General features: G+C 49.3%; 1 protein-coding gene across 3 annotated transcripts in view; it reads left to right on the plus strand.

Annotated features, from left to right (window-relative positions):
• Positions 1-26633, plus strand: part of LOC134983628 (zinc finger protein 436-like) — a 192793-nt gene that overhangs the window by 129893 nt on the left and 36267 nt on the right. For all 3 annotated transcript variants that reach the window (XM_063949304.1, XM_063949305.1, XM_063949303.1), the window contains exon 2: positions 15729-15869. In XM_063949304.1, the coding sequence (XP_063805374.1) occupies positions 15777-15869 (93 nt within the window). In that variant the 5' untranslated portion in view covers positions 15729-15776. The remainder of the gene's footprint in view (positions 1-15728; positions 15870-26633) is intronic.

Genomic DNA, 26633 nt, shown 5'->3' on the forward strand with positions numbered 1-26633 from the left:
TGGCTGCCGGTCCGTGGCAGATTTCAATGCATGCGCCGTTCCAACCCGATCGCATGGATGCGAGGAAGCGTAGCATGCGATCAGGTCGGAATGACCCCCATGGACTCCTCACTGCCGCTGCCCATGGGCTCCTTACCTGTTGCTCACTGCAGCTGCACCAAAGGCCTTCTTCTCACTGCCACCCACGGTCTCCTCACCGCCGCCAACTACACCTCTGCACAGCCGCTGACCAAAGTCCCCTCTGTACCTCTGTTACTCATCTCATTAGGTAATGTTCCCCTGCTTCTCTATGTCACCTTCTCTGTCCCTGCTGTCACTCTCTCTCTCTCGTCCCTGAAATGTGGATTATACTGTGTGGCATTTTGGGAAATTTGGCTCATTCCGTGTGGCGTAATGTAAAGTTTGGCTCATTCTATGGGAATTTTGGCTCATTCTGTGTGGTGTAATGTGAAATTTGACTCATTCCGTGTGGGATAATGTGTAAGGGGCACCAGTACTAGATAGTGTAAGAGGTCCTACTATTGTGTTGTAATGTGTATATGGTGTGGTACACTACACTTAGAGACACCGCATTTTGAGTGACCACGCCCCTTTTGAGCGGCCACGCCCAAAGGCGCGCACATAATTACAGCCTTTACTTTTCCATACCCCAACTTTAAAATTTCCACTTCGACCACAGTGTGTATTGAGAGAGACAGCATTATGCTACAGCAGTTATCAGCCATCTTGTATAACAGCAGCCATTTTAGAGATGTTTTCAGGCTTCATAGTGAATTACAAGTAATGCTGACATTTCAAAAGTTAGAAAGAAGTTTCCTGAGAAGCAAGGTCAAATGGACTTTCTGGAAACATATTGTGAAACAATCTCATTGCCAAGGACAGGAGGGGAGGGGGCAGGCTGGGCTGGTGTTTCATTAGTCAAAAACTGTGCGTGTCAGCTGTGTGTTCCAATATTCAAAGCGTTCCTATACTTAAAGCGTTTTGAAAAGTAACCGTTAAAAAAACAGTTGCACAAACATTGAACACCATCAAGAAAGATTTCGGGAACATTATGTGGACTTGCCAAACCTCTGCAATGAAATCACCAGGACTATGCCCACTAGCCCTCTGGCAGAGAACATCAGTAGTGCCTTACAGGCTTACCCCTCAAGGTGAGCAGGGAACACTGGTGGTGAGAGCACCGATTCCAGGCTCAGCAGGGTTATTTTCTTCAGATTTTAGTGTGCTCCCCACATTCTCATACAGCCCCGTACTCCTCCAAATAGACCAGGATAATTTCCCTCCTTTCGTTGTTTACCAACAAAGGTGATCTCACCATGTGCACCCCAAATCGGGGCCTCTGGTGGTTCCTCTGTGGGCAGGATGTGCCTCACGTGGATTGTTCATACAGGTTATAGTGTTCACTCTAGGCTCTGCCCGTTTTTTAAAAGGCAAAACCCGCCCTGCCCCTTTTGCGGCGCCCTGCTAGAACAGCCGCGCGCTTCCTGCCCTCCCAGCGTGTAAAGGTGCCGTGTGCATGCCACGCCCCCTAATTTGCACGGCCGTGCCCCCGGAGTCCAGTGCCCTGCCCCATTTAATTTCTAGAGGGAACACTACAGGTTATATCATACGACTACACAAGTGCCCGTTCTCCCATGTATGCATTGGGCCCATGTATGGCTTACATCCCAGTGTAACCTCTCTAGTGCGCCCAATATGGCTGCCTCATCTGGTACGCTTGTGGATGCGATGAAAATACGTGGACCTGATAGTTTTGTTGGTACCCTACTCTGAATGTTAGGATGCTGCAATCACCCCCATTTTGTGTCACCTCTTCTAGGGATGGACTATTCCACCCAGGGTAATCCTACGCTGTGCGCCGAAGATGGCTGCCGCACCTGGTACCCTGTGAGGGTGGAATACACAGCCCATGGAAGTTATTACCCAAAATGCCTACACCAACCCTGCATTATGATTACTCTATGCATTCTAGGTTTTCATTTTTATGCCTGTGTATTGCTGTATTAATCTTCTGTATTATGTTTGTTTTGATGTCTGTAAAGCGCCTTGAGTCCTGTTTGGAGAAAGAGCGCTACATAAATAAAATTATTATTATTATTAAGCACAGAGCATCTACTAAGAGATTGTATGTTTCTTTGTGCTTCAAGCAATGATTCTTTTGTTCTGTTTTATCTGAGGAGGATCTGTTAAATGACGGTCTGTGCGCTGTCTGTTATACACCTCCCAGCCAGTCTGCGGCCCCTACCCCTGTGCAGGAGCCACCATGGGCAGCCTTTTCAACATTCTTGGGTACTCTGGTGGAACACCTTGCGCCCCCCTATGTGCCCGCCTGTGGCTTTACACCCTAATGGGGTAAATCCGCCTTGGGCAGATAATTTGTCTAGTCAGCTGCAACAATAAATCAGTCTCTGAATAGACATAAGGTTCCCCTAGGACAGAGAGGTGTCTTTAGTCTTTCTAAGTGGGCTACTTCATCCTCACAATCCCACAGTCCTCTCTGATGTTTCCTCTGAAGAGGAGGGGGAGTATATGGCTCTTTCTGACACAGACTCCTGTGCTGCAGAGGAGGATACCCCTATGTCTGCAGTTGTCCCTGCACTTGTGGGTGCTTTTAAGCATATCGTCCAACTCTCACTACTGTGGCTAAGAAAACTGATAATATGTTTAAAAAGTAGAAGGTGGTTAAAGACGAATTACCCCACTCTGATTGATTAATTGTTGGACATCAGACGGGAACCCTGGACTACCCCGGGTAAGAAGTGCCCTGTCTAAAAGGGCCTTGGCCTGTTATCCTCTACCAGCAGAGCTATGTAACAAATAGGAAACCTCACCTCCTGTGGATTCTCATGTCACCCGCCTTGTGGCGTCATCCACTCTGCCGGTTACTACTGTCACCTCTCTGAAGGAACCGACAGATAAACATATTGAGGGTTGCCTGAAATCTATTTACCCCCTTACATGGGCCGTTCATAGACCCACTATAGCTGCTTCTTGGGCCGCAAAGGCTATAGAAGCTTGGGCTCAGGCATTGGAAGATGAACTACTTGTGGATATTTCTGAGGAAAGCAAGCAATACCTGTCTCATATTAATACTGCTTCTTACTATGTTCAGGAAGCATCATCAGAAGCTGGAGTGTTTGCCACTAAAGCGTCCGCCAAGTTCATTCTGACGCGCCGTATTCTATGGTTGAAGCCTTGGAAAGTGGACCTAGATTCCAAGAAAACCTTGGAAATCCGCCCCTTCATATGGGATAATCTTTTTGGGTGTCCTGAGCCACAATGGTGGCTCATTCCTATTTGCATTCTGTTTGTGTTCTTGTTTAGCGTACTGTTGCTAGCCGCCTTTGGTGAGTCTGTGTAATTGCAGCCTGTCTCCTGTATGTGTGTCCTGTGCAGTCTCACCTGTCAGATAATTAGGTAATTACCTTGTCTCTGGCTTCCAGTCATCCTGATTGGGGCTTGCTTCCTTTATTACCCAGCCTACCCTTCACCTGATGCAAGTGATAGCTTCATGTTCCAGTTTGTACCTGTGTTCGTGCCCTGTCCGATGGTGGAATCTTGTATCTGTGCAATTGGTACTGTTATACTACTTGCAATATCCAGTCCAGTTGGAATCCTGTGTATCCTGTCCTGACAGAGTTCTGAATTCATTACCCGTCACCTGAGTTCCTGCATCAGTGAGAATCTGTCATCTCGTATGAGATCCTGTCAGTTGGCTTTGTATTCAGGTTTTTGTGGAATTTCCACACAGACACTGTTTGCCTGTATTTCTTTATTATAACACCTTTTGAGCATTGTTACTTTTACAGTCTTAGTTAAGTTTTCTCTTGTTCACTCTCAGTCTCGGTTGGTGCCTTGTTATCTTGTAAGACCTGGGGGCATCAGAGTCTGGGCAGAAATAATTCTCCAATTCCAAAGGCATCTGCTAAAGGAGAAGACTAGCCTTGCAGGCGCCAACCGACCACTGGGGGGAATAACAAAGTCTGATGCTAAAGTAGCTATAGCTGTCCAGCCGCAGCTCCACGCAGAAGTACTGGAACTCCCCAGTTGCCACCCTGTCCCCAGAGTTCCAGATACTCAGTTCATAACATTGGGGAGAAATTAAATAAGATTGTGTCTTTCCTTCCCCAGACTAACCCAGCTCAGAAGGCCAAGAGTACTACTTTTTGCTCCTTTCAGCCTCAGGGAAAGGCGAAAAGGTCAGTCATTCCCTAGCCAGTTCAAATCTTCCAAGGCCAAACAGTTCTGGGCGGCACGTCAACCGGCTGCTAAAACTGACAAGCCCGCAGCCTGACGGGGTGGGCGTCCCCTTATGGGACAACAGGATGGGAGGCCGACTTCTGCATTTCGCTCAGGTTTGGTGCATGACCACTTAAGACGCTTGGGTGCCTGAAGTAGTCTCTCGCGGGTACGCCGTCTCGTTCAAGGTACGTCCTCCTCACCAGTACTTCACCACAGGCCTACCATTGTACCCGATAGAGGAGCAAAGCTGTGGTCTATTCTCTCCTACACTCTGGAGTGATTGTGCCAGTTCCTCAGAAACACGGGCAGAGGCTACTACTCTACTCAGTTTTTGGTCCCAAAACCCAACGGGTCACACCATCTTATTCTCAACCTCAACTCTTTGAACAAGTTTGTGAGGGTATCTTAAGTTTCGCATGGAAACTTTACGCTCAGTAGTTCTGGCCATGGAACCGGGGGATTACATGGTCTCTCTGGATATACAGGATGCATATCTGCATATTCCTATTGCCACTTCACACCAGCAGTTTCTGCGTTTTGATATTGGCAGCCTACACTACCAATTTCTCTGACGTCCTAGTGGATGCTGGGAACTCCGTAAGGACCATGGGGAATAGCGGCTCCACAGGAGACTGGGCACAACTAAAGAAAGCTTTAGGACTACCTGGTGTGCACTGGCTCCTCCCACTATGACCCTCCTCCAGACCTCAGTTAGATTCTTGTGCCCGGCCGAGCTGGAGGCTCTCCTGAGCTCCTGGAAAGAAAGTATATTTTAGGTTTTTTATTTTTACAGTGAGACCTGCTGGCAACAGGCTCACTGCAACGAGGGACTAAGGGGAGAAGAAGCGAACCTACCTGCTTGCAGCTAGCTTGGGCTTCTTAGGCTACTGGACACCATTAGCTCCAAAGGGATCGACCGCAGGACCCGTCCTTGGTGTTCGTTCCCGGAGCCGCGCCGCCGTCCCCCTTACAGAGCCAGAAGCATGAAGATGGTCCAGAAAATCGGAGGCAGAAGAATTCAGTCTTTACCAATGTAGCGCACAGCACTGCAGCTGTGCTCCATTGCTCCTCATGTACACCTCACACCATACTTGCCTACTCTCCCGGAATGGCCGGGAGGCTCCCGAAAATCGGGTGACCCTCCCGGCCCCACGGAAGAGCAGACAAGTCTCCCGTTTTTTTAAGTCCCCCCTGCCCGGCCGCCCACTTTAAGAGTAAAGTGGGCGGTCCGGACAGTAGATGACGCGATTCTTGTTGAATCGCGTCATCATAGTCACGCCCCCCCTGCTGTAAAATGCCGGTTATCGCGGCATTACAGAGCGGGGGCGTGGTTTAAACGGGGTCCGCTATAACCCCGCCCTTGTTCCACCTCCTCCCGCCCCCTCCTCTCGACATTGCATAGCCCAGCCCCTCCACTGAGCCGTCCTGGCAGCTCTCTCCCGGAGAGAGCTGCCAGAAGATAGGTAACTATGCCTCACACTCCGGTCACTGATGGGTGCAGGGCGCTGGCGGGGGCGCCCTGAGCAGCAATATTAAGACCTTGGCTGGCAAAAAAATCACAATATATAGTCCCAGAGGCTATATATGTGATAAATACCCCTGCCAGAATCCATAAAAAAGCGGGAGAAAAGTCTGCGAAAAAGGGGCGGAGCTATCTCCCTCAGCACACTGGCGCCATTTTGTCTTCACAGTGCAGCTGGAAGACTGCTCCCCAGGCTCTCCCCTGTAGTTTTCAGGCTCAAAGGGTTAAAAAGAGAGGGGGGGGGCACTAAATTTAGGCGCAATTTGTGTATACAAGCAGCTATTAGGGAAAAAAATCACTCAGTTATAGTGTTAATCCCTGCATTATATAGCGCTCTGGTGTGTGCTGGCATACTCTCTCTCTGTCTCCCCAAAGGACTTTGTGGGGTCCTGTCCTCAGTCAGAGCATTCCCTGTGTGTGTGCGGTGTGTCGGTACGGCTGTATCGACATGTTTGATGAGGAAGGTTACGTGGAGGCGGAGCAGATGCCGATAAATGTGATGTCGCCCCCTGTGGGGCCGACATCAGAGTGGATGGATAGGTGGAAGGTATTAACCGACAATGTTAACTCCTTACATAAAACGCTGGATGACGTAACAGCTGTGGGACAGCCGGCTTCTCAGCCCGCGCCTGCCCAGGCGTCTCAAAGACCATCAGGGGCTCAAAAAACGCCCGTTACCTCAGATGGCAGACACAGATGTCGACACGGAGTCTGACTCCAGGGTCGACGAGGTTGAGACATATATAAAATCCACTAGGAAGATCCGTCGCATGATCTCGGCAATGAAAAATGTGTTACACATTTCTGACATTAACCCAAGTACCACGTAAAAGGGGTTTTATGTTTGGGGAGAAAAAGCAGCCAGTGTTTTGTTCCCCCATCAGATAAGTGAATGAAGTGTGTGAAGAAGCGTGGGTTCCCCCGATAAGAAACTGGTAATTTAAAAAAAATAAAAAAATTACTGCTGGCGTACCCTTTCCCGCCAGAGGATAGGTCACGTTGGGAGATATCCCCTAGGGTGGATAAGACGCTCACACGTTTGTCATAAAAGGTGGCACTACCGTCTTAGGATACGGCCACTTTGAAGGAGCCTGCTGATAAAAAGCAGGAAGCTATCCTGAAGTCTGTATATACACACTCAGGTATTATACTGAGACCTACAATTGCCTCAGCATGAATAGTGCTGCTGCAGCAGGGTCTGATACCCTGTCAGATAATATTAATACCCTAGACAGGGATAATATTTGGCTAACATAGAGTATATTAAAGACATAGTCTTATATATGAAGGATGCACAGAGGGATATTTGCCAGCTGGTATCCAGAATTAATGCAAGGTCCATTCTGCCAGGAGGGTATTAGAGACACGGCAGTGGACAGGTGATGCTGATTTTAAAAGGCACATGGAGATTCTGCCTTATAAGGGTGAGGAATTGTTTGGGGATGGTCTCTGAGACCTCGTATCCACAGCAACAGCTGAGAAGAAATTTTTTTACCTCAGGTTTCCTCACAGCTTAAGAAAGCACTGTATTATCAGGTACAGTCCTTTCGGTTTCAGAAAAGCAAGGGGGCCAAAGACGCTTCCTTTTCTGCACAGGGGAAGAAGGAAAAAGCTGCACAGACAGCCAGTTCCCAGGATCAAAAATCTTCCCCCGCTCCCTCTGAGTCCACAGCATGAAGCTGGGGCTCCACAGGTGGAGTCAGGTGCGGTGGGGGCGAGTCTCGGGAACTTCAGGGACCAATGGGCTTGCCCACAGGTGGATTCCTGGGTTCTGCAAGTAGTATCACAGGAATACAAGCTGGAGTTCGAGACGACTCCCCCTAGCCGTTACCTCACATCAGCCTTGCCTGCTGCCCTCGGAGATAGGGAGTTAGTACTGGCGGCAATTCACAAGCTGTACTTCCAGCAGGTGAAATCAAGGTTCCCCTCCTTCAACAAGGCCGGGGTTACTATTCCAAAATGTTTGTGGTACCGAAACCAGACGGTTCGGTGAGACCCATTCTAAAATTGAAATCCTTGAACACTTATGTACGAAGGTTCAAATTCAAAATGGAATCGCTCAGGGCGATTATTGCAAGCCTGGAGAATTTTCAGGGTATCACTGGACATCAAGGATGCTTACCTGCATGTCCCTAGTTACCCTCCTCACCAGGAGTACCTCAAAATTGTGGTACAGGATTGTCATTACCAATTCCAGACGTTGCCGTTGGTCTGTCCCCGGCACCGAGGGTATTTACCAAGGTAATAGCCGATATAATTATCCCGTACTTGGACAATCTCCTTATAAAGGCGAGGTCCAGGGAGCAGTTGTTTGTCAGAGTAGCACTATCTCAGGAAGTGCTACAACAGCACGGCTGGATTCTGAATATTCCAAAGTCGCAGCTGGTTCCTACGACGCGTCTACTGTTCCGGGGTATGGTTCTGGACACAGACCAGAAAAAAGTGTTTCTCCCGGAGGAGAAAGCCAAGGAGCTGTCATCTCTAGTCAGAGGCCTCCTGAAACCAAAACAGGTGTCGGTGCATCACTGCACGCGAGTCCTGGAAAAAATGGTAGCTTCCTACGAAGGAATTCCATTCGGCAGGTTCCATGCAAGAACTTTTTTTGTGGGACCTGTTGGACAAGTGGTCCGGATCGCATCTTCAGATGCATTGGCTGATAACCCTGTCTCCAAGGACCAGGGTATCTCTGCTGTGGTGGCTGCAGAGTGCTCATCTTCAAGAGGGCCGCTGATTCGCCATACAGGACTGGGTCCTGGTGAACACGGATGCCAGCCTTCGAGGCTGGTGGGCAGTCACACAGGGAAGAAACTTCCAGGGACTATGGTTAAATCTGGAGATTTCCCTACACATTAATATTCTGGAACTAAGGGCCATTTACAATGCCCTAAGTCAGGCAAGACCCCTGCTTCAAAACCAGCCAGTACTGATCCAATCAGACAACATTACAGCAGTCGCCCATGTAAACCGACAGGGCGGCACAAGAAGCAGGATGGCGTGGCAGAGGCCACAAGGATTCTCCGATAGGCGGAAAATCACGTGTTAGCACTGTCAGCAGTGTTCATTCCGGGAGTGGAGACACGACCTACACCCGGGAGAGTGGGGACTTCATACAGAAGTCTTCCAACTAATGGTAAACCGTTGGGAAAAGACCACAGGTGGACATGATGGCGTCCCGCCTAAACAAAAAACTAGAGAGATGTTACGCCAGGTCAAGGGACCCTCAGGCGATAGCTGTGGACGCTCTAGTGACACCGTGGGTGTACCAGTCGGTTTATGTGTTCCCTCCTCTGCCTCTCATACCAAAGGTACTGAGAATAATAAGAAAACGAGGAGTAAGAATGACACTCGTGGTTCCGGATTGGCCAAGAAGAGCTTGGTACCCAGAACTTCAAGAAATGATCTCAGAGGACCCATGGCCTCTACCGCTCAGACAGGATCTGCTACAGCAGAAGCCCTGTCTGTTCCAAGACTTACCGCGGCTGCGTTTGACGGCATGGCGGTTGAATACCGGATCCTAAAGGAAAAGGGCATTCCGGAGGAAGTCATTCCTACGCTGATAAAAGCCAGGAAAGAAGTAACCGCAAACCATTATCACCGTATTTGGCGAAAATATGTTGCGTGGTGTGAGGCCAGGAAGGCCCCAACATAGGAATTTCAGCTGGGTCGATTTCTGCACTTCCTACAGTCAGGAGTGACTATGGGCCTAAAATTGGGTTCCATTAAGGTCCAGATTTCAGCTCTGTCGATTTTCTTCCAGAAAGAACTGGCTTCACTACCTGAAGTTCAGACATTTGTAAAGGGAGTGCTGGATATTCAGCCCCCTTTTGTGCCTCCAGTGGCACTTTGGGATCTCAACGTGGTGTTGAGTTTCCTAAAATCACATTGGTTTGAGCCACTTAAAACCGTGGATCTGAAATATCTCACGTGGAAAGTGGTCATGTTATTGGCCTTGGCTTCGGCCAGGCGTGTATCAGAAGTGGCTGCTTTGTCATGTAAAAGCCCTTTTCTGATTTTCCATATGGATAGGGCAGAATTGTGGACTCGTACCCAGTACTCCCTAAGGTGGTATCAGCCTTTCACTTGAACCAACCTATTGTAGTGCCTGCGGCTACTAGGGACTTGGAGGATTCCAAGCTATTGGACGTAGTCAGGGCCTTGAAAATTTATGTTTCCAGGACGGCTGGAGTCAGGAAAACTGACTCGCTATTTATCCTGTATGCACCCAACAAGCTGGGTGTTCCTGCTTCTAAGCAGACTATTGCTCGCTGGATTTGTAGCACAATTCAGCAGGCGCATTCTGCGGCTGGACTGCCGCATCCTAAATCAGTAAAAGCCCATTCCACGAGGAAAGTGGGCTCATCTTGGGCGGCTGCCCGAGGGGTCTCGGCTTTACAACTTTGCCGAGCTGCTATTTGGTCAGGGTCAAACACGTTTGCAAAATTCTACAAAATTGATACCCTGGCTGAGGAGGACCTTGAGTTCTCTCATTCGGTGCTGCAGAGTCATCCGCACTCTCCCGCCCGTTTGGGAGCTTTGGTATAATCCCCATGGTCCTTACGGAGTTCCCAGCATCCACTAGGACGTCAGAGAAAATAAGATTTACTCACCGGTAAATCTATTTCTCGTAGTCCGTAGTGGCTGCTGGGCGCCCATCCCAAGTGCGGATTGTCTGCAATACTTGTATATAGTTATTGCCTAACTAAAGGGTTATTGTTGAGCCATCTGTTGAGAGGCTCAGTTATATTTCATACTGTTAACTGGGTATAGTATCACGAGTTATACGGTGTGATTGGTGTGGCTGGTATGAGTCTTACCCGGATTCAAAATCCTTCCTTATTGTGTCAGCTCTTCCGGGCACAGTATCCTAACTGAGGTCTGGAGGAGGGTCATAGTGGGAGGAGCCAGTGCACACCAGGTAGTCCTAAAGCTTTCTTTAGTTGTGCCCAGTCTCCTGCGGAACCGCTATTCCCCATGGTCCTTACGGAGTTCCCAGCATCCACTACGGACTACGAGAAATAGATTTACCGGTGAGTAAAATCTTATTTTTTTCAGGCTTTGCCGTTTGGCCTGGCCACGGCTCCTCGCATCTTTACGAAGGTGATGGCCATCATGACGGCCCATCTCCATCATCGGGGAGTGCGAATTCTTCTGTACCTGGACGACTTGTTGACCATGGCAAAGTCACGGGAGGTCCTTCTCAGTCATCTCCAACTGACGATTACCTTCCTTCAGTTCCACGGTTGGCTGGTAAATTGTGATGTCCTCCTTGGTTTCATCTCAGAGAATGGTACACTTGGGGGCGCTTCTGGACACTCTCATAGCCAAAGACTGTATCTATCTCCAGACAAAGTTCTGAAACTGCAGACCAAAATACGTCCCTTTCTTCGCCATCCTCGAGTGTCTATACACTCAGCGATGCAGACGCTCAGTCTGATAGTGTTGTCTTTCAACATGGTCTAATACGCACAGTTTTATTCTCGCATTATGCAACGTCTGATACTTTTTAAGTGGAATGGCCTGCCTCATCAGATCAGAACTCAAATTATCTCCCTGACTCCGGAGGTTCGCCTGTTGCTGTTTTGTTGACTATAGGACCAGCGCTTGAGCATGGGCAGTCCCTTCTGGATCCCCAACTGGGTCCTACTGACAACGTACGCCAGACTTCGTGGATGGGGAGTGGTGATGGAGCAACACTCATTTCAGGGTCATTGGACTAGGTCAGAATCTCTGCTCCCGATCAATATTCTGGAGTTGAGAGCAGTGTTCAATGTACTGACTTTGGCTCGTCCTATTCTACAGAACAGGCCTGTTCAAGTTAATTCGGACAATACCACCACGGTGGCCTATATCAACCATCGGGGCGGCACTCAAAGCTGCATGGCAATGATGGAAGTGTCCAAAATCCTGCATTGGGCGGAACTCTATCTTCCAGAACTACTTGTATTCATCCCAGGCAGTATTCATCCCGGATGTTCACGGCTGGGAAGCTGACTTCCTCAGTCGTCAGGATGTTCATGCCGGAGAGTGGGCTCTTCATCCTAAGGTCTTTCAATTCCTCATGGCCAGATGCGGTCTACCAGATGTGGATCTCATGGTCTCTCGACACAATCACAAAGTTCTGATCTTCAGATCTGGAACCCGGGATCCTCAGGCAGCGTTCGTGGATGCTCTGGCGGTCCTGTGGACCTTTCACCTGCCTTATGTCTTCCCTCCAGGTGTCTCTTCTACACCGGGTGCTTCGGAAGTTCAAACAAGGAGGACAACTCATTCTCATCGCTCCTGCGTGGCCCAAACGTTACTGGTTTTCAGATCTACAGGGACTCTTGGCACAGCAACCCCTACTTCTCCCTCAGCGACAGCACCTGCTCTCTCTGGGCCCCTGGCTTCATCTGGACCTGGCCTGGCTGTCTTTGATGGCGTGGCTCCTGAGGCTTCGCTTCTGAGGTCAAAAGGTTTTTCTGAGGTGGTTGTCCAGACTATGCTGAAGGGCCACAAACCGACCTCTGCCCGTATATATATTTTAGAGTGTGGCACGCTTACTTCACTTGGTGCGCTACTAAGGGTTATGATGCCACTAAGCTCAGGACTTCCAGAATTCTGGCATTTCTCCAAAGAGGGTTAGACTTAGGCCTTCATCTTGCTTCTCTCAGGGTACACATTTCTGCCTTGTCTGTATGGTTTCAGCGCAAGATTGCCTTCATCCCTGATGTACACACGTTTCTTCATGGCGTTATTCGCATTCAGCCTACCTATGTATCTGTGGTGGCTCCTTGAGATCTGTCTGTTGTGTTGGAGGCTCTACAAGAAGCTCCATTCGAACCTCTTGAATCTGTGGACCTCAAGTGGCTGACAGCCATGGTTCTCTTCTTACTGGCTATTGCCTCTGCGAGGAGAGTTTCAAACTTGGGTGCTTTGTCCTATCGTCCCCCCTTCTTGATTTTCCACCGTGACAGAGCAGTTCTCCAAACTATACCTGGTTACCTTCCTAAGGTGGTTTCATCTTTTCAACTTAACAAAGAGATTGTGGTTCCGGCCTTCGTTTCTCCAGACTTTTCGGTTTAACATTCTTCTGGCAGTGCCGTTTCTTGCGGTGGGCGAGCTGTGCAATCGCACGAGGCGCCTACTGCAGCACTTCGGTGGCTCCTCCCTCTTCCCGAGTACACCGCCCGAGGGGTAGCGGAATTTCATGTAATGAGTCGGTTGTGTCGTGATGTCACAACACAACCGTGTCATTCCGCGAACTCAGCTTATGCGAGTGGAGTACTTTGCATATGTGCCACTCACCACGAGGGAAGTGGGGCACCTGCTCACCCGGGGTCGGAATCAGATATCGGAAACGGCTCAGTTTACGCTCCCCCTCCTCCCCACCATTCCTACTCTGCTCGGGGGCGGAGTTTTGTGCAATGACGCGTTTGCGTCACGATGCAAATGCTTCATTACACGAAACTCCGCCCCTGAGCAGAGAACTGATGACGAGGAGGCGGGCGAGCCGCCCAGGACACGGCGGCCAAGCTATGAGGAAGAGGCAGGCCGGCGCAGGCCGAAGAGCGGGAAGCGGGATGGAAAAGGACCTCTGCAAACACAAGTATATCTTTCTCTCTCTCTCTTTGTAGAAGGGGACTCTTGCCTGCCATAATGTGAAAAATGCGGACTCTTGCCTGCCGTAATGTGTAAAATGCAGACTCTTGCCTGTAGTAATGTGTAAAATGGGGACTCTTGCCTGCCGTAATGTGTAAAATAGGGATTCTTGCCTGTCGTAATGTGTAAAATGGGGACTCTTGCCTGCCGTAATGTGTAAAATGGGGACTCTTGCCTGCCGTAATGTGTAAAATGGGGACTCTTGCCTGCCGTAATGTGTAAAATGAGGACACTTGCCTGCCGTAATGTGTAAAATGAGGACACTTGCCTGCTGTAATGTGTAAAATGGGGATTTAATGTATCACGGGCATTGTGGTGTGTGGCATAATGTGGTACAGGGGGCATTACTGTGTGGGGCTTAATATGGTAGAATTTTTTTGTTTTTATATCAAAGTGGGGGGGGGGGGGTCGCATTTTTAAATTTCGCACTGGGAGCCAAATTGCCTAGAAACGGCCCTGTTGTTTGGATATGGTTAGGGTTCTACGTATCTTTGTGGACCGCACTGACTCCATTAGACGTTCTGATGCCCTTTTTGATCTTTTTGGTTTCCACAAATGTGGCTGGCCTTCCTTTTCCAGCCTTGATTTCTGCCCATTTTACTCAGTCTGTAGGACCTTTTAGGCGGCACGGTGTGGGGCGTCCGCCGAACAATTGTTCAAGGCGGCCATGTGGTCTTCAGTGAACACCTTTCTTAGGTTCTATGCCTTTGATACCTTCGCCTCCCAGGATGCTTCCTTTGAACGCCGGATTCTCTTATCCGCTCAGGCATGTCCCCTCCCTTGAATTACTATGTTGGGACCTCACCGATGTTCCCTGTGAAACCTATATACCCTGATGCAGAAAAGGAGAGTTATTTCCTGTTAACTCCCTTTCTGCAACGTACATAGGGTCCACAAGGCGCCCACCCTGACGCACCTGCCATCTCTGCTTTTGTATGGCATTGGCTGCTGGTTTCTTCTCCTGTCTGTGAGAATGTGTTCTTATATGCCTAACATCTTTCTTCTCTCCTTCTTTCTTGCTACATTGGACTTGTTACTAAAACTGAGGTACCAGTGCCTGGAGGCGGAGTTATAGAGGGGTGCAGCTATGCATCCTTTGACAGCTAAAGCTTTAACTGTTCGGTGCCTGGATGCCTCATCCACCACTGCACCCCGATGTTCCCTGTGGACCATATGTACTTCGCAGAAAGGGAGTTTACAAAGTTAAGTCTACCATAACTCTCTTTTTTTAAACATTTTTTAACCAAATTTGTTGAAAAGCATTCGCTCGCTACACGGTTAATAAAGATGATAGTTTGTGACATGGATAGTCAGTGCAGCAAAAGTTATAAAAACATGAAAAACCCTTAAAAAATTGTGTTGACCTTGTCAACCTTTTGACTCTCGATCTTTTAACTGTCTATCAATCACCTCCCAGATGAACATGGCAGCTGAAAAGTCTCAAAAACAGCCTCCTGATGGAGAGTGACTTGTGTCATCTCTGACTCGGTGTATGCATACCCCACCAACCGCCCCTCTCTTGGCTGAACAATCCCACTTTTTGGGCACTACTCCGCGACCCACCCTGCTACCCACAGCGTCCTGCAGAGAGGGAAGGTTGGGGGAGATGTGCACATCATCTAAACAGTGCTGGAAGAACGCTGGACACGCCCCCAGAGTGATGGGAACCGGGTCATGTGAAGCTGCTAATGATGGCGCCCAATTGGTGGCAAATGGGAATATCGCCCCCATTTATCCGTATATAGGAACACAGCAGGAGCACTGCTTATCAGCACACTTTACACACCACATTGTCTCTGGGATGAACAATTGGGAATGGGCACCTTTATCTATATGTTTGGAGATAAGATTATATTTTCATGTTTGCGTCTTTCATGGAGCAGGTCAGATGCCGGAAGCCACCTGGGGCCTCATTAGCTGCACAGTCCACCCATTAACTTCAATACATTTCAACTGTGCTGCGATTATTAGTGTTTTCTGCACTGTCAGGGAAGTAACACCTCCGGCCGCACTCCAGTCTCATCTCAGGCAGCTATGATGGGAGGGAGTCGCAGCTCCAGATCTGACAATGCGGATGACTGCGAGTCGGTCAAAGAGATGGGATTTATTTATTTTAAAAGTTCCAATTTGGGATTAAGTATCAGACTGGTCTGTGTGTGTATTCAGACCTTAAGCCTGAATGAATCTCCCCCAGAGCTCTATAAGGAATCTTAATGTGTGAGACTAGAAGAATAAATTATGCAGACAGTAATACAGAGTTGCTGTATGACTATGGTACTTGTAAGCTCTCTCTGATATTTATTTTAATTATTACATTTATTCTTAGACCATTTAGCTGTGAGGAACCAGAGACCCTTTAATAGAAGTCACGTAAATGATGTCACGGAAGATGGACAAGGACAGGAGTCATTTGACTGAAAGGATATTAAACCTCACTGTGGAGATCATCCAGCTGCTGACAGGAAAGGTGAGGGGTCCTGAGAGTGTCACAGTGACATCACTCATATTCATATTTCTAACACAGGGACCTGACTGGGGAGGTGAGGGAGTCTGGGAGTGTCACAGTGACATCACTCTTATCTCTATTACTAACACAGGGACCTGACTGGGGAGGTGAGGGAGTCTGGGAGTGTCACAGTGACATCACTCCTATCTATATTACTAACACAGGAACCTGACTGGGGAGGTGAGGGAGTCTGGGAGTGTCACCGTGTCATCACTCTTATCTCTATTACTAACACAGGGACCTGACTGGGGAGGTGAGGGAGTCTGGGAGTGTCACAGTGACATCACTCTTATCTCTATTACTAACACAGGGACCTGACTGGGGAGGTGAGGGAGTCTGGGAGTGTCACAGTGACATCACTCTTATCTCTATTACTAACACGGGGGCCTGTCTGGGGAGGTGATGGAGTCTGGGAGTGTCACAGTGATGTCACTCTTATCTCTATTACTAACACAGGGACCTGACTGGGGAGGTGAGGGAGTGTCATGGTGATGTCACTCTTATCTCTATTACTAACACAGGGACTTGACTGGGGAGGTGAGGGAGTCTGGGAGTACCACAGTGACGCTTTCAATACTTTTCCAAAGATGACTTTCATTCCGGCTGGGCAAGCTTTCCTTTAAGAGGTCCTTAGTATACTTCCGTCATACATTCTTCCTATCCCTCCATGGAATTTAAATTTGGTTATGGAGACTCTTCAGAAGGGTATGGTATAGCTCATTGACAGTTAAAAGATAGACAGTCATTAGTTAGACACTATATGGTCGACAGTCAAAAGTCCGATGGGGTCAAAAGTCAGACACATACATTTTTTTTTTTTTGTGTTTTTAAACATTTTTAACACAAATTTAGTGAATTTCGTCACGCTTCAGGCTCGGTGTCTCACTTCGCTCGCCACAACTTTACTAAAATGTAACAGTTTGTGACATGGATAGTAAATGAGGCAAAAGTTGTAAAAAAACACAGAACCCCCCCCCCCCCAAAAAAAATTTTTTTTTCTCTTATGTCCTATAGGATGCTGGGGACTCCAAAAGGACCATGGGGTATAGACTGGATCCGCAGGAGCTTGGGCACACTGAAAAGACTTTGACTGGGTGTGAACTGGCTCCTCCCTCTATGATCCTCCTCCAGACCTCAGTTAGACTTTGTGCCCAGGACTGACTGGTCACACACTAGGGGAGCTCAACTGAGTTTCTCTGGAAAAAACTTTTGTTATGTTTTTTATTTTCAGGGAGATCTGCTGGCTAGAGGCTCCATGCATCGAGGCACTGAGGGGAGAGAAGTCAGTCCTACTTCTACTTCGTTAAGGGCTCTGCTTCTTAGGCTACTGGACACCATTAGCTCCAGAGGGTTCGATCACTTGGTGCGCCTAGCTGCTTGTTCCCGGAGCCGCGCCGTCACCCCCCTCACAGAAGCCAGAAGAAAGAAGCCGGGTGATTATGTGAAGATCCGAAGACTTCAGTGACGGCAGAAGACTTCAGTAACGAGGTACAGCGGAGCGGTAGCGCTACGCTCCCTGCTCTCACACACTTCAGATATTTGGTGCATATTTATTGGATTTAACAGCAGCGCTTTACATATATATAATTTGGTGGGATATATGGGCGCTAGGGTGTGAGCTGGCATACTCCCTCTGTGTTTTCTCTATCCGGGCTTCCTTGTGGGTCTGTTCCCTAGCTGAGGCAGTGTGTGTGTGTGTGTGTGTGTGTGTGTGTCGGTACTACGTGTCTGCATGTCTGAAGCTGAGTGTTACTCCCCGGAGGAGGTTGCTGGGGGCACAGATGCGGGTCTGGAGATGGCTCTGTCGGCACAGCCGACACCTGCTTTGCTTACAATGTTAAGTGCACTTAATACAAATGTGGCCTCATTGTCTAAAAGATTAGATAAATCGGAGTCTCAGACACAGGTGTGGAGGAAATCCATGGAGGACGCTTTGTCTCAGGTGCAGGCCCCATCAGGGTCACAAAAGCGGTCGTTTACCCAGTTGGTAGATACGGATACCGACACGGATTCTGATTCCGATGTCGACTTCACTGAGGCTACTCTACACCCAAGGCTAGTTAAGAGTATTCAGTACATGATTGTGGCTATTAAAGATGTTTTACATATCTCTGACGAACCTGCGGTGCAGGAAACAAGGATTTCTTTATTTAAAGGGAAAAAACCTGAGGTGAAGTTTCTCCCCTCTCATGAAATGAATACTCTTTGTGAAAAGGCTTGGGAGTCGCCGGACAAGAGGTGGCAGATTCCAAGAGAATTTTCATGGCATATCCTTTTCCCCCCTGATGACAGAGAAAAATGGGAGTCGTCTCCGAATGTCGACAAGGCTCTATCCTGTTTGTCTAAGAAGGTGGCGCTTCCGTGCCCTGACACAGCAGCTCTCAAGGATCCGGAGGATCGCAAGCTGGAGACGTCTATGAAGGACATTTTCGCTAATACGGGTGCATTGCTCAGACCTGCTGTGGCGTCGGTATGGGTGAGTAGTGCTATTGCTAAATGGGCTGATAATTTAGCTGCTGATATGGATACCCTTGATAAAGATAATGTTCTTTTGACTCTTGGTTATATCAAGGACGCTGCAGATTACCTGAAGGATGCGGCGAGGGATGTTGGTCTCTTGGGATCAAGAGCCAATGCCATTGCGATCTCGGCCAGGAGGTCGCTGTGGATCCATCAATGGAATGCTGATGCCGACTCCAAGAAAGCTATGGAAGCTCTCCCCTTCAAAGGTAGTGTCTTGTTTGGTGATGGCTTGGCTGACCTGGTGTCTACCGCGACTGCGGGTAAGTCATCTTTTCTTCCTTATGTTCCCACGCAGCAGAAAAAGGCACCCCATCAGCAGATGCAGTCCTTTCGTCCAAATAAATACAAGCGTGGAAAAGGTTCGTCCTTCCTCGCTTCAAAGAGTAGAGGAAGGGGAAGAAAGTCGCCTGCAGTATCAGGCGCCCAGGACCAAAAGTCCTCCCCCGCCTCTACCAAGTCCACCGTATGACGCTGGGGCTTCCCTGGTGGAGTCCGGACCGGTGGGGGGCCGTTTGCGGATCTTCAGTCATGTCTGGGTTCAGTCAGGCCTAGATCCTTGGGTCCTAGATGTAGTATCTCAGGGATACAGGCTGGAGTTTCAGGAGATGCCCCCTCACCGGGTTTTCATTTCGGCCTTACCAGTGTCTCTTCCGGACAGGGAGGTGGTGAAGGCAGCAATACAAAAGTTGTGTCAACAGAGGGTCATTGTTCCCGTTCCCCTGTCCCAACGGGGATAGGGGTTCTACCCGAGCCTCTTTGTTGTACTGAAACCGGACGGTTCGGTTAGACCGATTCTGAACCTAAAACCCCTCAATCCATACTTGAAAGTTTTCATGTTCAAGATGGAATCTCTTCGAGCTGTGATTTCCAGCCTAGAAGGGGAGATTTTATGGCGTCAGTCGACATAAAGGATGCCTACTTACACGTCCCGATATATCCTCCGCATCAAGGTTTCCTCAGGTTTGCGATACAGGATTCTCATTACCAATTTCAGACGTTGCCGTTTGGTCTTTCCACGGCCCCGAGGATTGTCACCAAAGTCATGGCAGAAATTATGGTTCTCCTTCGCAAGCAAAGGGTTACAATTATCCCGTACTTGGACGATCTCCTGATAAAGGCGAGGTCCAAGGAACAATTGTTGAGAAATGTGGATTTGTCTCTGTCGGTTCTGCGACAACACGGTTGGGTGCTAAATTTGCCAAAATCTCAGTTGATTCCTGACCACTCGGCTGCCCTTTCTGGGCATGATTCTAGACACAGAGTTACGGAGAGTGTTTCTTCCGGAAGACAAAGCTCTGGAACTACAGACAATGGTCATGGAGCTTCTGAGGCCGACAAGTGTGTCGATTCATCAATGTACTCGGGTTCTGGGGGAAATGGTTGCGGCGTACGAGGCCATTCCGTTTGGCAGGTTTCATGCCCGGGTGTTTCAGTGGGATCTGCTGAGCAAATGGTCCCGGTCTCACCTGCACATGCACCGGAAGATAAGTCTATCTTCCATGGCCAGGATTTCTCTCCTGTGGTGGCTACAAAGTTCTCACCTCCTAGGAGGGCGCCAGTTCAGAATCCAGGACTGGGTCCTACTGACAACAGATGCAAGTCTCCGAGGCTGGGGCGCAGTCACCTAAGGAAGAAATTTCCAGGGGAAATGGTCGCTCCAGGAATCTTGTCTCCACATAAATGTTCTCGAGTTAAGAGCCATTTACAACGGCCTGCTACAAGCAAAAAGCCTTCTTCAGGGTCGACCTGTCCTGATCCAGTCGGACAACATAACAGTGGTGGCACATATAAACCGTCAAGGTGGAACAAGGAGCAGAGCGGCTATGGCGGAGGCCACAAGAATCTTTCGCTGGGCGGGACAACACGTGAGCGCTCTGTCAGCAGTCTTCCTTCCAGGAGTGGACAACTGGGAAGCAGACTTCCTCAGCAGACACGATCTCCATCCGGGAGAGTGGGCTCTTCACCAAGAGGTATTTGCAGAAGTGACGAAGCGTTGAGGAATTCCGCTGATCGACATGATGGTGTCTCGCCTCTACAAGAAGCTTCCGCGGTATTGTTCCAGGTCAAGGGACCCCCAAGCCAGTGCAGTGGACGCCCTGGTGACTCTGTGGGTGTTTCAGTCGGTGCATGTGTTCCCTCCACTTCCTCTCATTCCAAAGGTACTGGGAATTATACGACGAGCAAAGGTTCGGGCGATTCTCGTAGGTCCAGATTGGCCAAGAAGGGCCTGGTATCCGGATCTTCAGGAATTACTTGTGGAAGATCCTTGGCCGCTTCCTCTGAGAAGACCTGTTATTGCAGGGACCATGCCTGTTTCCGGACTTACCGCTGCTGCGTTTGACGGCATGGAAGTTGAGCGCCAAATTTTTGCTCGAAAAGGTATTCCCAGGGAGGTTATCCCCACTCTCCTTAAGGCTAGGAAGGAGGTTACGGCAAAACATTATCACCGTATTTGGAGAAAGTATGTTTCGTGGTGTGAGACCAAAACTGCTCATGCGGAGGAATTTCACTTGGGTCGGTTTCTCCATTTTTTTTCAGGCAGGAGTAGATGCAGGCGTGAAATTGGGTTTCATCAAAGTGCAGATTTCGTCTTTATCTATTTTCTTTCTAAAGGAATTGTCCGTCCTTCCAGAGGTTCAGACTTTTGTGAAGGGAGTGATGCATATCCATCCATCGGTTGTGCCCCCTGTGGCGCTATGGGATCTTGATGTAGTCTTGCAGTTTTTTATGTCGTCCTGATTTGAACCTTTGCGTAAGGTTGAGTTAAAGTTTCTCACTTGGAACGCAGTCATGCTGTTGGCTCTGGTGTCTGCCAGGCAAGTGTCAGAATTGGCGGCCTTATCTCACAAGAGTCCGTACTTGATCTTCCATTCGGAAAGAGCGGAATTGAGGACTCGTCAACAATTTCTGCTGAAGGTGGTTTCTTCCTTTCACATTAACCAACCTATTGTGGTACCTGTGGCTACGGATGCTGTGGCAGTTCCAATGTCTCTTGATGTCGTGAGAGCTTTGAAAATGTACGTCGCCAGAACGGCTGTTGCCAGGAAAACAGAGGCGCTGTTTGTCCTGTATGCTTCCAACAAGATTGGTCATCCTGCTTCTAAGCAGACTATTGCACGCTGGATTTGTAGTACGATTCAGCAAGCTCATTCTTCGGCTGGGATACCGGTACCGAAGTCAGTAAAGGCCCATTCTACCAGGAAAGTGGGCTCATCTTGGGCGGCTGTCCGAAGGGTCTCGGCACTTCAGCTTTGCCGAGCAGCTACGTTGTCGGGTTCAAACACCTTTGCTAAGTTTTACAAGTTTGATACCCTGGCTGAGGAGGACCTCATGTTTGCTCAATCGGTGCTGCAGAGTCGTCCGCACTCTCCCGCCTGTTCTGGAACTATGGTATAGACCCCATGGTCCTTTTGGAGTCCCCAGCATCCTCTAGGACGTAAGAGAAGATAGGATTTCTCTAACGTCCTAGTAGATGCTGGGGACTCCGTAAGGACCATGGGGAATAGACGGGCTCTGCAGGAGACAGGGCACTCTAAGAAAGAATTTAGATACTGGTGTGCACTGGCTCCTCCCTCTATGTCCCTCCTCCAGACCTCAGTTAGAATCTGTGCCCGGACGAGCTGGGTGCATCTATAGTGAGCTCTCCTGAGCTTGCTAGAAAGAAAGTATTTTGTTAGGTTTTTTATTTTTTTTTGTTTTCAGAGAGCTTCTGCTGGCAACAGACTCTCTGCTACGTGGGACTGAGGGGAGAGAAGCAGCTCTACTCACTGAAGTTAGGTCCTGCTTCTTAGGCTACTGGACACCATTAGCTCCAGAGGGATCGTACACCGGATCGCACCCTTGGTCGTCCGATCGCAGAGCCGCGCCGCCGTCCCCCTCGCAGAGCCAGAAGACAGAAGCCGGAGCCAGAAGCAAGAAGACTTCGAAATCAGCGGCAGAAGACTCCGGTCTTCATATGTGGTAGCGCACAGCACTGCAGCTGTGCGCCATTGCTCCCACATTGAACCCACACACTCCGGTCACTGTAGGGTGCAGGGCGCAGGGGGGGGCTCCCTGGGCAGCAATTGGGTACCTCTTGGCAAAAGAGCAGCATATATACAGTTGGGCACTGTATATATGCATGAGCCCCCGCCATTATTTTTACACATAAACGCGGGACAGAAGCCCACCGCTGAGGGGGCGGGGCTTCTTCCTCAGCACTCACCAGCGCCATTTTCTCTCCACATCTCCGCTGAGAGGAAGCTCCCCAGGCTCTCCCCTGCAGAATCACGGTAGAAGAGGGTAAAAAGAGAGGGGGGGGGGCACATAATTTGGCGCAAAAACGCTATACACAGCAGCTACTGGGTTAACACTAAGCTACTGTGTGACTCCTGGGTCATATAGCGCTGGGGTGTGTGCTGGCATACTCTCTCTCTGTCTCTCCAAAAGGCCTTGTGGGGGAACTGTCTTCAAATAGAGCATTCCCTGTGTGTGTGTGGTGTGTCGGTACGCTTGTGTCGGCATGTTTGACGAGGAAGGCTATGTGGAAGCAGAGTAGGTACAAATGAATGTGGGGTTGCCGCCGACAGCGCCGACACCCGATTGGATGGATATAGAAGGTTTTAAATGATAATGTTAATTTCTTGCATAAAAGGTTGGATAAAGCTGAAGCATTGGGACAGTCAGGGCCTCAACCCATGCCTGATCCTATGTAGCAGAGGCCGTCAGGGTCTCAGAAGTGCCCACTATCCAAAACTGTTGACACAGATATCGACACGGATTCTGACTCCAGTGTCGTTGAAGAGGAGGCAAAATGACAGCCTAAAATGGCTAAAGCCATCCGTTACATGATTATAGCAATGAAAGATGTGTTGCGCATCACTGAGGAAACCCCAGTCCCAGACAGGAGGGTTTATATGTATGGGGAGAAAAGGCAGGTGGTGACCTTTCCCCCGTCACATGAGCTAAATGAGTTATGTGAAAAGGCTTGGGAATCTCCAGATAGAAAACTGCAGATTTCCAAACGGATGCTTATGGCATATCCTTTCCCTCCAACGGACAGGTTGCGCTGGGAATCCTCCCCTAGGGTGGACTAAGCTTTAACACGCTTATCCAAAAGGGTAGCCCTGCCGTCACAGGATACGGCTACCCTTAAAGATGCTGCGGATAGAAAGCAGGAGGGTATCCTGAAGTCCATTTATGCACATTCAGGTACCTTACTAAGGCCGGCTATTGCGTCGGCCTGGATGTGTAGTGCTGCAGCAGCATGGACAGATACCTTGTCTGAGGAACTTGATACCTTGGACAAGGATACTATATTACTAACCCTGGGGCACATAAAAGACGCTGTCCTGTATATGAGAGATGCTCAAAGAGACATTAGCCTACTGGGCTCCAGAATAAATGCAATGTCAATTTCTGCCAGAAGAGTCCTATGGACTCGGCAATGGACAGGTGATGCCGACTCGAAAAAGCATATGGAGGTTTTACCTTACATGGGTGAGGAGTTGTTTGGGGAAGGTCTCACTGACCTGGTTTCCACAGCTACGGCTGGAAAGTCAAATTTTTTGCCATATATTCCCTCACAACCTAAGAAGACACCGTATTACCAAATGCAGTCCTTTCGATCACAAAAGGGCAAGAAAGTCCGAGGTGCGTCCTTTCTTGCCAGAGGCAGGGGTAGAGGAAAGAAGCTGCACAATACAGCTAGTTCCCAGGAACATAAGTCCTCCCCGGCTTCCACTAAATCCACTGCATGACGCTGAGGCTCCACAGGCGGAGCCAGGCCCGGTGAGGGCGCGTCTCCAAAATTTCAGACTCACGTGGGTTCACTCACAGGTGGATCCCTGGGCTATAGAGATTGTGTCTCAGGGATACAAGCTGGAATTCGAGGAGGTGCCCCCTCACCGATACCTAAAATCGGCCCTGCCAGCTTCCCCCTTAGAGAGGGAAATAGTATTAGCGGCAATTCAAAAATTGTATCTTCAGCAGGTGGTGGTCAAGGTTCCCCCCCTTCAGCAAGGGAAGGGTTATTATTCGACCATGTTTGTGGTACCGAAACCAGACGGTTCGGTCAGACCCATCTTAAATTTAAAATCCCTGAACATACACCTCAAAAGGTTCAAGTTCAAGATGGAATCGCTCAGAGCGGTCATTGCAAGCCTGGAAGGGGGGGATTTTATGGTGTCTCTGGACATAAAGGATGCATACCTACATGTCCCCATTTATCCACCTCATCAGGCGTACCTCAGATTTGTGGTATAAGATTGTCATTACCAATTTCAGAGGTTGCCGTTTGGTCTCTCCACGGCACCGAGAATATTTACCATGGTAATGGCGGAGATGATGGTAATCCTGCGAAAGCAAGGAGTCACAATTATCCCATACTTGGACGATCTCCTCATAAAGGCGAGGTCCAGGGAGCAGTTGCTGATCAGCGTGGCACGCTCTCGGGAAGTGTTACAACAGCACGGCTGGATTCTGAATATTCCAAAGTCTCAGTTGATCCCTACGACTCGTCTGTCCTTCCTGGGCATGATTCTGGACACAGACCAGAAGAGGGTTTATCTCCCGATGGAGAAGGCTCAGAAGCTCATGGCATTGGTCAGAGACCTATTGAAACCAAAACAGGTGTCGGTGCATCACTGCACGCGAGTCCTGGGAAAGATGGTGACATCATACGCGGCCATTCCCTTCGGCAGGTTCCATGCGAGGACCTTTCAATGGGATCTGTTGGACAAGTGGTCCGGATCACATCTACAGATGCATCGGCTAATCACCCTATCCCCCAGGGCCAGGGTGTCTCTCCTGTGGTGGCTGCAGAGTGCTCACCTTCTCGAGGGCCGCAGATTCTGCATTTAGGACTGGCTCCTGGTGACCACGGATGCCAGCCTCCGAGGGTGGGGGGCAGTCACACAAGGAAGAAATTTCCAAGGTCTGTGGTCAAGTCAGGAGACTTGCCTCCACATCAATATCCTGGAACTAAGGGCCATATACAACGCCCTGCGTCAAGCGTAAACCCTGCTTCTCGACCAATCGGTGCTGATTCAGTCAGACCACATCACCGCAGTGGCTCATGTAAGCCACCAAGGCGGCACAAGGAGCAGGGTGGCGATGGCGGAAGCCGCCAGAATTCTTCGATGGGCGGAGGATCATGTAAGAGCACTGTCGGCAGTATTCATTCCGGGAGTGGACAACTGGGAAGCAGACTTCCTCAGCAGGCACGACCTCCACCCCGGAGAGTGGGGACTTCATCAAGAAGTCTTCACGCAGATTGTAAGTCGGTGGGGACTGCCACAGGTGGACATGATGGCGTCCCGCCTCATCAAAAAGCTGCAGAAGTATTGCGCCAGGTCAAGAGACCCTCAGGCGATAGTGGTAGACGCTGTAGTACAGGGGTGGCCAACCAGTCAGAAACAAAGAGCCAAAAAATCTTGTTAGGCACGTCAAAGAGCTGACATCAAGCCACAGGTGCACATGCAAAAATGGCATAAAATACATTTAAAAAGCCAGATCCAACATAAAATACATTTAAAAAGCCACTTCCACATACCCTACTGTGTCACTACAACCAGCTCCCCCATGAGTCACTCCTGCCAGCACTCTCCTGTGTCACTCCTGCCAGGACCCTCGTGTCACTACAGCCCCCCCGAAAATACACCTCGTGCCATTGCAGCAGCCCCTTATGTGTCCTTTGTTTGCCAGTGGGTTTCTCACCTCTAGTATCTGGCTCTCTCAGTTCTCAGTGTCCATAGTGCTGCTGCCTGTCTGGCTGGAGTGCAGAGGTTTCTGGATCTGGTGCAGTCACGTGACTTCGAGTGTCGGGAGCCACATTTGAAGAAAGAAAGAGCCGCATGAGGCTCAAGAGCCACAGGTTGGCCACCACTGCTCTAGTAACACCGTGGGTGTTCCAGTCAGTGTATGTATTCCCTCCTCTTCCTCTCATACCCAAGGTGCTGAGAATTATAAGAAAAAGAGGAGTTAGAACAATACTCGTTGTTCAGGATTGGCCAAGAAGGACTTGGTATCTAGAACTACAAGAAATGCTCACAGAGGACCCATGGCCTCTGCCTCTAAGACAGGACTTGTTGCAACAGGGGCCCTGTCTGTTCCAAGACTTACCGCGGCTGCGTTTGACGGCATGGCGGTTGAACGCCGGATCCTAGCAGAAAAAGGCATTCTGGATGAGGTGATTCCTACGCTGATAAAGGCTAGGAAGAACGT

Source organism: Pseudophryne corroboree (genome assembly GCF_028390025.1).
Source record: "Pseudophryne corroboree isolate aPseCor3 chromosome 3 unlocalized genomic scaffold, aPseCor3.hap2 SUPER_3_unloc_2, whole genome shotgun sequence".
Classification (NCBI taxonomy): Eukaryota; Metazoa; Chordata; class Amphibia; order Anura; family Myobatrachidae; genus Pseudophryne; species Pseudophryne corroboree.